Consider the following 13,101-nt stretch of genomic DNA (forward strand, 5'->3'; position numbering starts at 1 on the left):
CAAAAAAGATTTGAAACTTTGTCTTATAAATTTTCTATTATTTTCATTGGTTTTCTTCTTGATTTCATACCCTACTTCCAAAATTCTTTAACAATTGTAATTTAATACACATTAAGGTGATCTCACTTTTAGTTTATATCTGAGTGAAACAGGACCTCCCAGTTTCCGGTACCATCAATGTTTAACTGTGTGTCTGTACATTTGGATAGCTAGTTACATTTTTAGTAGCAAGGGTTACCTCTTTTCCTGACCCCAGACATCTACAAAACCATCCTAAAATTCTCCAGAGGAAAATTAGCCCGCTGTTACAATTTGTGGGTAATATTAAGTGAACCATTTCCCCCAGTAGCCAAGTCTAGCTACTTAGTATCTTAGGTTGTTTGTCATCCCTTGGATATGCATTCTCATTCCCAAAACATTTTAAAATAGGAAGTTTTCTTTGCAAAACTTTCATACCCATCATCTCTGCCCCCTTTTCAGATAGTTGTTGTAGTTGCCAGCAGATACTCCTTGGAGGATTTAGTCGTTTTCACAGCTGGAAACAGTGTTAAGAGTCTGTCAGTGCCTCCCTTAAAGCCCTTTCATTTGGCCCTATGATGAATGGCTTATTTTTTATTATTATTATTATTATTATTATTATTATTATTATTAAAAGCAAAAGCAGAACAAGTCTGCCAGGATATGTTGAGTCCTGAAATAGAGTTCTGGGAAACAATCCCATCTCTGCTCCCTTCCTCTTCTCTCTCCTCCCCTCTCTCCTCTGCACCCAGTATCCCTAGCACTCCGCCCACCCCTGCCAGGACTGAGGTGCTTTTGTCTCCTTTCAGCAACTGTGTATTGGCCTTTTCTTGAACAACCACAAGAATAGGGGACTATCTTAAACATTTCGTTTTACTCTAATGATTAGCTCTTGCTATGGCCTCTAGTTTCCCTTATTAAAAGAATTCAAATCAGTGGTCTTAACCTCTTTGCCTTCCCCCAATGTAAATCCTCAAGTTTTAAAAGGATTCAATATCTGCTATTCTTTCTAGAGATTTCCAACCCTTATTTTTTTTCTCAGGATCTACTTTAGTTTTTATAGGATACTCCTTTAAAAGGCTCAAAATTAAATAGTCCAGGTGACTTTTGCTATAAATCCTAATGCAGCCTGAAAAATCACTGATTCTTTCTAAACTTACTGCTGTCCAAAGCAGAAGTCTTGTTCTTCCATGTAGATTTCAAAATCTTTTTCCTCAGTGGTAACAAGATCCTTGATCTCAGAACTTGTTTTTTGAGTCAAATCTGTTTAATGAAGTGCCGAGATTTAATCCAACGAATTTGGCTATTTACAAGTCCATCTTTCTTCTTTTGGGTTCTTATCCATATTTCACATGGCTGGAGTTGTTGGATAAATGACTAATGTGAGAGAAGTCATAGTACTATGTTGATTCTCACAGACCTTAATTTTAACCTTATCGACTCTTTGGGATCTATAGCAGTTACATGTTTGAGTCCCTGCTATAGGCGTACTTCAGTACTCAGGCTGTTCCTCCAGGAAAGGAAAGAGATAAGCATTTTAGCAGTATGTTCATTCTGTCTAATCAGTGGTATTAGAACCAATGACCACATGAAAGTACTTTTGGATGTGTGAGGAGAAAAAAGATAACTTGGGCTATGGTTGAAAACCTTTCTAGCTCTGTGAAAGAATTATGGGCTTGAACTTGCCCTCGAGGGAAATAGAAATTGGAGAGGTGGTAGAAGGAGAAAATATTTTTTCAGGCCCAGAGTTAAACAGAGGAACAAAAGAAGAAATATTCAGCTTATAGGCAAAGAAATCAGTAAGAAAAAAAATTAGCTATACAAACAGTTTTATTGAAGTAGACAAATTATCGAAGAGACAGGTGGAAATCAGATTCCCAAGAGCTTAGGGCTTTAAATCAGGGTATTTAGAGAGGTTTTTGTTTGTTTGGTTTTTTGTTTGTTTTTTGAATAGTAGCTTAATGTATGTAGAGTTGTATTTTATGGGGGTAATAGGAGATGAAGAGTTCAAAATTACCCCAGTGGCCTGCCTGGTTTTGACATAAAGACTCAAAAACATGGGAAAGCCAGTTTGAGGGAATCTGTCTGGCAATTAGGAGCAAGTTGTAAAGCTATGATGCAAAGGGTCAAGTTTATTTGATTTAGCAATCCTCACATGAAAAAGATCTGTGAGATTTCTTTTGCACAAATGTTCCTTGATTCCAGTTTAACACTAAGCACCTAAATACCCTGATTCACTAAAAATTAGTGTGGTGTTTATCTCCTGAGGCAGATTTGTTTTGCCCTGCTTTTTCCCTTATGTAGGTATCTTGATGCTTTTTAAAGAAATCAGACAGCTGTGTTGTGAGCTGATGGACGCTCTTGGCCCACTCTGGTCATCCCTAACCTGTGTTTGTTTTGCCAGTTATTCCTGTTTCATTAAAAAGCACTTTTCTTTCACCCTCAGCTACTTTCAGGAGTCTCTTACTACAAAGAATTCTAGATCCTGTTCAGGCAAGTTTCTAAAGTCCCCCCCCCCTTTTTTTAGAGAGTTTTTTGCTATAGGGTTTATGCGCTCGCCAGAAAGACAGAGAGAGACAGAGAGACAGAAAGCAAGAAATCACTCCATAGGGGGATGGCCACACTGCAATCCCTTCTCCAATCTTTTCTCAAAATCTTGGGCACGCATGCACATGCTCCCGGCATGAGTTTAAGCCACCGGCTCCAGGACTCAAACCACGGTTGGCCACATGGGAGTCCAGCAAGCCATTACGCCAACTACTGGTCCCATGAATACCAATTTTTATTTGTTAGAACATAATCATAGATTTTAAGATGCATAGCTACATTGATAGTCTGTAGTGAAAATTTTGACTTTTATTTGCTTGAATTTTTGTTTACATTACTGGGCAAAATCTAGACTCAGTGGATACATTATGAAGTGATATTCTGTATTATTTCCCCACTGGAACATCTATTTCTTTGCAAAGCAGTTTGGGAGAAATGGGAATGGTTTATAGAAGTTTGCCTTCTTTTTCTAAATTTATTTTTTTCTTTTATTGTTTTACTGTATCTTACCTGGTCTTGTAAACTCTGAAGTTTTAGATCTTATAATAGTGCTTTGTATAAAAAAAAAATGTTCTTTTTATTTCATTCTACAAAATGTCCTGACAAGATTATTTTAAAGAACTTTAACCTTGCCTTGATAGTTAGCTATGGAGATATAAGAGCTCTAAACTTGCATTTTTTTTTTTTTTAGAGGTTTTCGCTATAGGGCATGTGCGCTCGCCAGACAGACAGAGAGAGACATAGAGATAGAAAGCGAGAAATCACCCCCCAGGGGGGATGGTCACGCCACAATCCCTTCTCCTCCATTCTCCTCTCGGGATCTTGGGCACGCACGCACATGTTCCCAGCGTGAGTTTTAAGCCACCGGGTCCGGGACGCGAACCACGGTCGACTACGTGGGAATCCAGCGACATAGCCATTACGCTAACTGCTGGTTCCCTAAACTTGCATTTTTGAACTAATAAAATATTTACCTTTTCTATAGCATTTACCACAGAACCTTTTCTTGGCTTATCTGATTTGCAACGAAGTGAATTTCTTAAAGATCTTGTCCTTAATTTTCTATGCTAAGCATTCAAAAAAATTCTCATAACACTTCCATATTGAACTTGGACTTGAAAGGACTTTTTTGAAAGATACATCTCAATAAATATATGAAAAAAATTAATTTTATGCTGCTAATTAGCATCATCTAGTTTTTTAACTTCAAATCATGTGAAATGTGTTAGCTATCTTCCCAACTATTTTGTGTAATGACTTGCTCAGTCTCTAACATAAGAATATTCTAAGCACCATTGGTTACCAGCCAGGGTATAATTGTTAGTTTCTATGTATGAGAAGTTATTTTCATTGATTCTGAGCATGTTAGGATTTACTAATATGCACTTATTTAAGTAGAATAAAGCACGCATCATTCTGTGCATGTGATTAAGACAAGATTTATCCTTTACTCAGGAGGCTTTCTCTCAGTGTCTGCTGTGTGGCACACTGAGTGCTAGGCCCTGGAGCGAGGGGAGCGTGGGAGGCTGGGCTCTAATGGGAGAGCCAGGTAAACCAAAGTGTGACAGCATGGAGCATTACAGAACAGGCCAGAACCTGAGCGTGTCTGTACATTCTGAGTTTGGAAGGGCTTCATGTTTATTACAAAGATCAGAACATGCAAGCCTAAATCTTTTTTCAGGTTTGTAAATTCTGAATAGTACTTACTTAAAATGCCTTTTACTCTCAAAGGTAGAAAAGGGATTAAAAGTAAGAACTTTTGATAAGAGCTGTCTCAATTTTAAACTTAGAGGCAATAGTCATATCTCCCACCAGTCTGTCATTAAAAAAACAAAATGTTAGTAACATGAGTGAGAGAGAAATTACCTAATTTTGCATAATCTCTGGTGTCTGTTTCACAAGTGAAAATAGATGACTTTTACATCCTGTTGCCTTTTGACAAGCATTATATATCAAATACAGAGAAAATTGATTAAGTGTGGAAAAAAATTATATAAATTAAATTCAGAACCATTTTCTGTTTTTCATAATAAAATGATTACTCAAAGAATTCCATCTGATGACTGTTGAAAGCTCGCTGCAGTTTATGATATAACTGATAAAATCTGCATCCTTGGCCTTCCAACAACCTTTACACCAGCAGATGGTGGGCGTACAGATGTCATTCATCATTTATTTACAATGGGCTTTATTTATTCTAGTGTCAACAGCTGCCCCAGGGAGTGGGTTATTGAATTCAAATGTGAGGCTCTGGGTTATTTGCTTCCTTTCAAATTTGTCTTCAGAGCTTAGTTGCTAGGAGTCCATTCTGTGCTCTAATAATGATTCATGTATTGTGAAGCCATTCAGTAAATTGGGTTGTCAGGGATTGCCAAAAAGGGTTTAGAGGTCTTGTTTTTGGGGGGGGGGGGGGCAGAAGGGACTGCTTGTATGTCTGGTTGACTTGAGCAGCAGTAGTGTTGTGTGACTTTTCTCTAAGACTGGTGAAGTTTCTTCCCTCCATTTGTGCACTCCCTACCTGCCCATACTCTGTGTATGGATAATATGAAACTGTGGAGGACATTGTGTTAAAAGACCTCTTCTTTGTTCACAGGCAGGGCAAGAGTCCTTTCGTTCCATCACACGGTCATATTACAGAGGTGCTGCAGGGGCGTTGCTAGTGTATGATATTACAAGGTGAGAACTAGAGTATTCTTCAGTTCAGCAGTCGATGCAAAGAATTTTACTAAATAAACATGGCTGTCAGTAATGAAAGTGTGTTTTGCTTTATGCCTTGGCTACTTGCCTTAAAAACGATGTCTTGGATCAAATTTAAATTTGCTATAGAAATCTGCAACTGAATTATTTTTCTTAGTTAAGTAAGTACCCCCAAACTGATTGATTTGGTAATATTATTTATTCATTAGAATTTTCTGAGGTGTGTTTATGTGTAATTTCTAAATTGAAAGGTAATCAGTGAACTCTAAAACCAGATCCTGTGCTTGAAATCTATTTCTCATTATATAAATGGATATGAGTGAAAGGGTTGTCTTTAATGGAATATATACTGTTCATTATCCACTTACTATGGGAAATACTTTGAAAGTAATAACCAAATTGCCATTTATGTTTAGGAGAGATACATTCAACCACTTGACGACCTGGTTAGAAGATGCCCGCCAGCATTCCAATTCCAACATGGTCATTATGCTTATTGGAAATAAAAGGTAAAACAACTAATTTAGAGCTTAGATTGCCCTAATGATGAAGTTTGTGGTTTACAGTTTGTATGACTGCTTTTCTTGTACATTGTCCAAATGTGAGTTACTACCCTCCGAGATGATAAAATTTGGAAAATTCTCAGGTATTCCTTTTGGTTTTTAAAATATAGATAATAAGCTTTGTTGAAAATGATCATTTTTATTACTTTAATTCATTTTTGTCTGAAATATATTTTAAAAATTAAGGGGTCAACAGGTGGCGTGGTGGTTAAGGTGCCAGACTCCATGTGGCAGATTGGTTTGAGTCCCCGACCTGGTGGCCTACTTTCTCTCTTTCTCTCTCGTCAAATTGAATGATAATAAATAAATGAAATACTTGTAAATAAATAAATAAAAGTTAAGAAAACTAATCTAAAGGAGAATTTTATCTTATTACTAATTTAAAATAAACCCTTGTTATTTATTTAAGGGACAGTTGATTAGCCAAATTTTTTAAAATATTAGGTAATACAAAATAGTATCTATGCAGACCTCAAGAAAATAAAATTTCTTCTTTTCATGATTTAATGTGTATTATATGAATTGATACAAGACAGTAATTGGGTGTATTTCTAAATTCTTGGAATGCTCTTTTAAGACATTTTTTTCCTGCCAGAGGGCACATGCCTTTGATGGAAAAGAGAGGGAGAGAAAGCATCCCACAATAGGACATGGTCACACGGCAACCCTTTTCCTCCGATTCTCCTTCCCATCAGGATTTGGGACATGGACAGACATCTACCTGGCATGTTTTTCAAGTCACCAGAACTGGGACTTGATCCACAGTTATTTCTTTATGCACTATGCTTAACAGCTGTTCTATGAGGTTGACCTGCAACACTTTTAATATTTTTTAAAAGAATTATTTTAACTTTATTATTTTTTAAATTTGATCAAAGAGTAACAAAGAGAATGAGAGAGTAAGAGAAAGGGAGAGAAAGTGAGAAAGCAAGCCGCCAGGTCTGGGACTCGAACCATGGTCGGCCATGTGGGAGTCCAGCGCCCTTAACCACCACGCCACCTGCCAGCCCCAACACTTAATATTTTTAGTTGATGTTACATTAGTACTTTGAAGCTTATCTCCTTAGCTTTATATTAGTGTCGTCGTATTATTTCTTCCATCTTATTTTACTTCTAGGCTATTATCTACAATGAACGTTTTTGTGCCCTAAGTTTAGATAGAGCATGGAAAAACATAATTGCTTGTCCAGGGTTTCTATAAACTATTAAGTACAGAAAACTTTTTGTTAACTTTAGTAGGAAATTACAGTAGTAACAAAATGAGTATTTTTAAAATGCTAGATGCAGACTTTATTCATCCTTCAGTTTTATAAAATAAACACTTACTGTTTTTAGAAAAGTAAAGTCATGATTTTCATATCATAGTGACCCTGGCAAACCTTTTATTTTACTTAATTTATTAACAAGGAATCCAGTAAGATATTATGGCCGGTTCAAAAGAAAACTCAAAGTACCATACATTCAGTTAAGAAAGGCTGAAATAAATTTAAAGATGTATGCAAAATTGAGCAGTATTCACAGGGTGATAATTAGATTCTACAGGGCATAGTCTGCACTTTTGCAGGCAACAATTATTTGCATTGTTATCTGTTTTCCACAATTTAATCTTAGTGTGTTTAAAATTTGAAGGTATGTGAGATGCAGTTAAAGGAGTGCTTAGAGGCAGATAACACAAAATGTTTATATTAGGAAAACATTTTAATCAACAGCCTAAGTAAGCTTTTACCTTACAAAACCAGACAGCAGATTAAACCCAAGATAAGCAAAAAAAGAGATAAACTAGTGATTATCTTCTTAAGAAGATAAATAAAATAGATATTGATCAGGAAAATAAATTGATATTAATCATTACCAATATCAGGAATGAAAAGGTAACATCAGTACAGATCCTTCGAGTAGTAAAAGAAAAATAAGAGAACATTGTGAACAAACCAAGTAAGTAGACACCTATACTGTATTCATAGATTATAAACTAAGTGTGATTAAGATGCCAATTCTTCTCAGATTTATCTTAAGATTGATTATAATCCCAATCAAAATTCTGTAAACTTTATTTGGAACGTTGATATTGACAAGTTGATTTTTTAATTTATATAAAAGCCTTAAAAGAGCCAAAACAGGGACCAGCAAATAGCGCAATGGTTAAATGCAGGATTCCCATGTAGTCGACTGTGGTTCGAATCCTGGACCCAGTGGCTTGGGACTCATACCAGCCATGTGTGTCTGTGTGCCCAAAATCCTGAGAGGAGAATGGAGAAGGGATTGTGTTGTGGCTAACCCCTTGGAGTGTGATGTCTAACTTTCTGCCTGCCTGTCCAGAAAGTGCAAGCACCCTATAGCAAAACTTTCTCTAAAAAAAAAAGAAAGGGAAGCCAAAACAAGGCCAGCCAAATGGTGTGGTGGTTAAGGAGACTGGGACTGGATCTCACATGGGCAACTGTATGATTTGAATCCCAAAACCAGTGGCTTGAAAGATACCAAGCGCATTCACATGCATGCCAAAAACCCTGAGAAGAAGGACCAGCAGTTGGCGTAATAGCTATGTTGCTGGACTCCCATGTAGTCGATTGCAGTTTGAGTCTCGGACCTGGTGGCTTAAACTCACACCAGGCATGTGTGCGTGCATGCCCAATATCCTGAGAGGAGAATGGATTGCATGCGGCGTGGCCATTTCCCCAGGGGTGGTGGGGAGGATTTCTTGCTTTCTGTCTTTCTGGTGAGCGCATGTGCCCTATAGCAAAAACCTCTCCAAAAAAAAAAAAAAAAACCCTGAGAGAATAGTAGAGAAGAGATGGTTGCATGATCTTCCCCAGAGGGGGTGTTTTTTCACTTCTCCCCTGTCTGCCTGCCTTTATCTGTATCTATCTCTGGCAAGCACATGCACCTTATAGCAAATCAAAAAAAACTTTGATAAAGAGGAACAAAATTGGGGGATCTACTGATTTCAATAATAAGAGATTTATTATAAAGTTTCAGTAATCATTTTGTTTGTTTTGTTTTTTAAAGAATTATTTTATTTAACTTTATTTATTTATTTTAATTTTACCAGAGAGGAACTGAGAGAGAGAGAGAGTAAGAGAGCAAGCCACCAGGTCTGGGACTTGAACCCACGCTAAGCACCCCCAACCACCAAGCCACATGCCAGCCCTGTTACAGTCATTTTAATCTGATACTGGCCTAGACATACATAGATCAGTGGAGTAGATTAGCAAACCACAAGTAGATTTATTCATATTTGTTCAGTTAATTTTTGACAAAGGTGCTAATTCACTGGGGTAAAGAGTCATTTTTTCATCAAATGGTACAAACTCTAAAAGAAAACATAAAATTGGGACCAGCAGTTGGTGTAATGAGTATGTTGCTGGACTCCCATGTAGTCGACTGCAGTTCAAGTCCTCAACCCGGTAGCTTAAACTCATGCCAGGTGTGTGTGTGTGCATCCCTAAGATCCTGAGAGGAGAAAGGAGGAGAAGGCATTATGGCATGGCCATCCCCCCTGGGGGATGATTTCTCACTTTCTGTCTCTGTCTCCTGGCGAGTGTACACACCCTATAGCAAAAACCTCTCAAAAAAAAAAGAGAGATTAAAAAAGAAAATCTTTAGTGACACTAGCTTTGGCAAACATTTCTTAAATAGGACCCCCCCCCAAAAAAAAAAAAAAGCTTGACCAGTAAAAGGGGAGAAAATAAACTATTTCAACAAAATTTAAAACTTTAACTCTTCCTAAGACAGTTGTACTATTATACAGCACGATGACTATGACAATACATTGTATTCTCGAAAAATGTTGAGAGTGAATATTTAGTGTTTGCCATAATAATAATATGAGGTAATGCATATATTAATTAGACTTAACCATTCCACAGTGTATATATACTTCAGTACATCATGTTTTAGGCAATAAATAACATTCGATTTTATCTGTCAGTTTTAGAACTTAAGTATTACATACAGTCACATGCTGCCTGGTGATGTTTTAGTCCACAATGGAATGCATAATGACAGCATTCTAGTGAGATTATCAGAAACTATGCCATATAGCCTAGGAGTGTGGTCATCTAGGCTCCTGTAAGTACACTCTGATGTTTACCGAACAAAATCACCTAACCATACATTTCGTTCAACATAATCCCTGTCGTTAACACATACATTTGGAGTACAAGTTTTCAAAAATGTAAAGGAAAGCTCTGGACTGGTAAACTATACTTACAAAACATATCTGACAAAGGGTTTGTATTTAGAGTATGTGAAGAATTCTTTCAGTTCATTAATAAGAAAACCCAGTTTTGATAAACTAGCATAAGATTTGAACTACCACTTTACTGAAGAGAATATATTACTGTGGGATTATAAAGTTATACAACCACTTTGGAAAACAGTTTATAGTTTCTTTAAAAATTAAACACATATCTACCATACTATCCAGCCATTTTATTCCTACATGTCTACCTAATATAAATATATTTTTATGTATCTACGCAAAGAATTATACAAATGTGAATAGTAGTTTTATTTGTAATAGCCCAAAACTGGAAATAATCCAAATGTCACTTAATAGGTGAATGAATAAATACGTAGTATACAGCCTTTCAGTAGCATTGACTTCAGCATAAAGGGGAATGAGCTACTGATAGATGCAACAAAGTGATGAGTCACAAAATAATTATACTGAATTTAAAAACTCAGACCAATGAAGAAATACTATATGATTATATTTGTGTGAGTTTTTAGAAAATGCAGACTAATAAATAGTGGCAAACAGATTATTACTTGGCTAGGGTACTGATGAGAAAGAGAGAGATCACAGCAAGTTATAAGAAAACGTGGGACAAACTGATAGCTTTATAGGTATATGTGTAAGTATGTGAAGAATTCTTTCAGTTCATTAATAAGAAAACCCAGTTTTGATAAACTAGCATAAGATTTGAACTACCACTTTACTGAAGAGAATATATTACTGTGGGATTATAAAGTTATACAACCACTTTGGAAAACAGTTTATAGTTTCTTTAAAAATTAAACACATATCTACCATACTATCCAGCCATTTTATTCCTACATGTCTACCTAATATAAATATATTTTTATGTATCTACGCAAAGAATTATACAAATGTGAATAGTAGTTTTATTTGTAATAGCCCAAAACTGGAAATAATCCAAATGTCACTTAATAGGTGAATGAATAAATACGTAGTATACAGCCTTTCAGTAGCATTGACTTCAGCATAAAGGGGAATGAGCTACTGATAGATGCAACAAAGTGATGAGTCACAAAATAATTATACTGAATTTAAAAACTCAGACCAATGAAGAAATACTATATGATTATATTTGTGTGAGTTTTTAGAAAATGCAGACTAATAAATAGTGGCAAACAGATTATTACTTGGCTAGGGTACTGATGAGAAAGAGAGAGATCACAGCAAGTTATAAGAAAACGTGGGACAAACTGATAGCTTTATAGGTATATGTGTACATCAGTCTCATCAAATTTTATATTTAATTGCAATTTTTATGGCAATTATATCTCAGTAAAACTGTAAAAACAATAAGATAGCAAGATAACAAGATCCTGCATAGTTTGTTTTTCGGCTTTTTTTTTTTTGTTTGTGTTTGTTTTTGTTTTTAGAGATTTTCACTATAGGGCGCGTGCACTCGCCAGACAGAGAGAGACATAGAGACAGAAAACGAGAAATCACCCCCCGGGGGGGATGGTCACGCCGCAATCTCTTCTCCTCCATTCTCCTCTCAGGATCTTGGGCACGCACGCACACGCGCCCGGCATGAGTTTTAAGCCACCGGGTCCGGGACACGAACTGTGGTCGACTACGTGGGAGTCCAGCGACATAGCCATTACGCCAACTGCTAGTTCCCAAGATCCTGCATAGATTTGATGTGTGTTATTTTAGTAGAGATTAAGGTTTGCTATAAAAGAAAATACTTAAAGTTGACTCTCTTTTTGTGGGGGGAGAGGTTTTTGCCTTAGGGCATATTCACTCGCCAGAGAGAAAGACAGAGACAGGGAAAGTGAGAAATCACCCCCAGGGGAGATGGCCACGCCACAATCCCGTCTCCTCCATTCTCTTCCTGGGATTTGAGTATGCATGCACACGCACCTGGCATGATTTCAAGCCATTGAGTCCGAGACTCAAACCATGGTTAGCCGTGTAGGAATCCCGCAACATAACCATTGTGCCTTTGCTGGCCTCAAAAGGTTGACATTTTTATTATAAGAAGCTAACTTCTTTGTAACTGGAAATATCTTCAATATTATTTTGGCATTCACTCAAGGCCTTCCTCATCTAAATTAGTTCACTAAACCTTTTTTAAGCTTAAAGTTATTGGAAGGAAACTAAGCTTTATACTATGAAAATACCTTTTCTACTATACAATGTATAAAATAATAAAAAGAGAATATTTGAAAAGTAACGAGAATTGTTTTCCTTTTGTCCCACCAATTTTTCTGCTGTCTCATGATAGGTGGCAACTTATTGATGGCTGAACATGAGGAGCTTGTAGTTCAAACATGAAAGGGAAAACTGTGTATACGCAGAGGTGTTTCTCATTATTATAGATGAGTGCCTCTCATAATTAGGGGTACAATAAATGGGAAAGAACAGAGAGAAATTGATGAAATGATTATTAATGGAAGAGGTGAATTAGGGAAGATATCAAAACAGGGAACAAGCAATTTTTTAATTAGATAGCATTAAGGTAGACAGTTAAAGAATTGAGAAGGGTAGTGACCTAGTCAAGGTGACATGACAGTTTTTAACTATAGCATTCTAAACTGGTTATACAAGAAATAGGAAACAGTTTTTAAAGATGAAAGCTTTGGGGCCAGCAGATGGCATAGTGGTTGAGGGGCTGGACTCCCAAATGGCTAACCACAGTTTGAGATTCAGACCCAGCAGTGTGTGTGTGTGTGTCCAAAATCCCAAAAGGAGAATGGAGGAGAAGGGATTATGGCAGCATGGCCATCCCACCCCAAGGTAAGGGGTGATTCTCACTTTCTCTGTCTTTCTCTGTTTCTCTGGCGAGCAAAAATCTCTCCAACAAAAAAGATCAACATTTTTTTTATATTAAAAGGATTATAATACAAACCCTAACAAAAGGGGGGCATAAGTTAAAAGAGTGGTTTAGGAAAGAAAGACATAACGATGACATCTTCAAGAAGTTCATGGAAATACACATTATAAAGAAGCTATGCTAAGCAGCAGCCGCGGCGCCCGCCGCCGGACGACAGCCCCGGGGGCTCACGCCCCCCGTGCAGC

At 36.9% G+C, this 13,101-nt stretch overlaps 1 protein-coding gene across 1 annotated transcript in view; it reads left to right on the forward strand.

The window, feature by feature from the left end:
* Positions 1 to 13,101, forward strand: part of RAB2A (RAB2A, member RAS oncogene family) — a 64,555-nt gene that overhangs the window by 18,267 nt on the left and 33,187 nt on the right. The window contains exons 3-4 of the mRNA XM_006154766.2: positions 5,159 to 5,241; positions 5,679 to 5,771. Coding sequence (XP_006154828.1) covers positions 5,159 to 5,241; positions 5,679 to 5,771 — 176 coding nt within the window. The remainder of the gene's footprint in view (positions 1 to 5,158; positions 5,242 to 5,678; positions 5,772 to 13,101) is intronic.

Source organism: Tupaia chinensis, unplaced genomic scaffold, assembly GCF_000334495.1.
Source record: "Tupaia chinensis unplaced genomic scaffold, TupChi_1.0 Scaffold000421_1, whole genome shotgun sequence".
Classification (NCBI taxonomy): domain Eukaryota; kingdom Metazoa; phylum Chordata; class Mammalia; order Scandentia; family Tupaiidae; genus Tupaia; species Tupaia belangeri.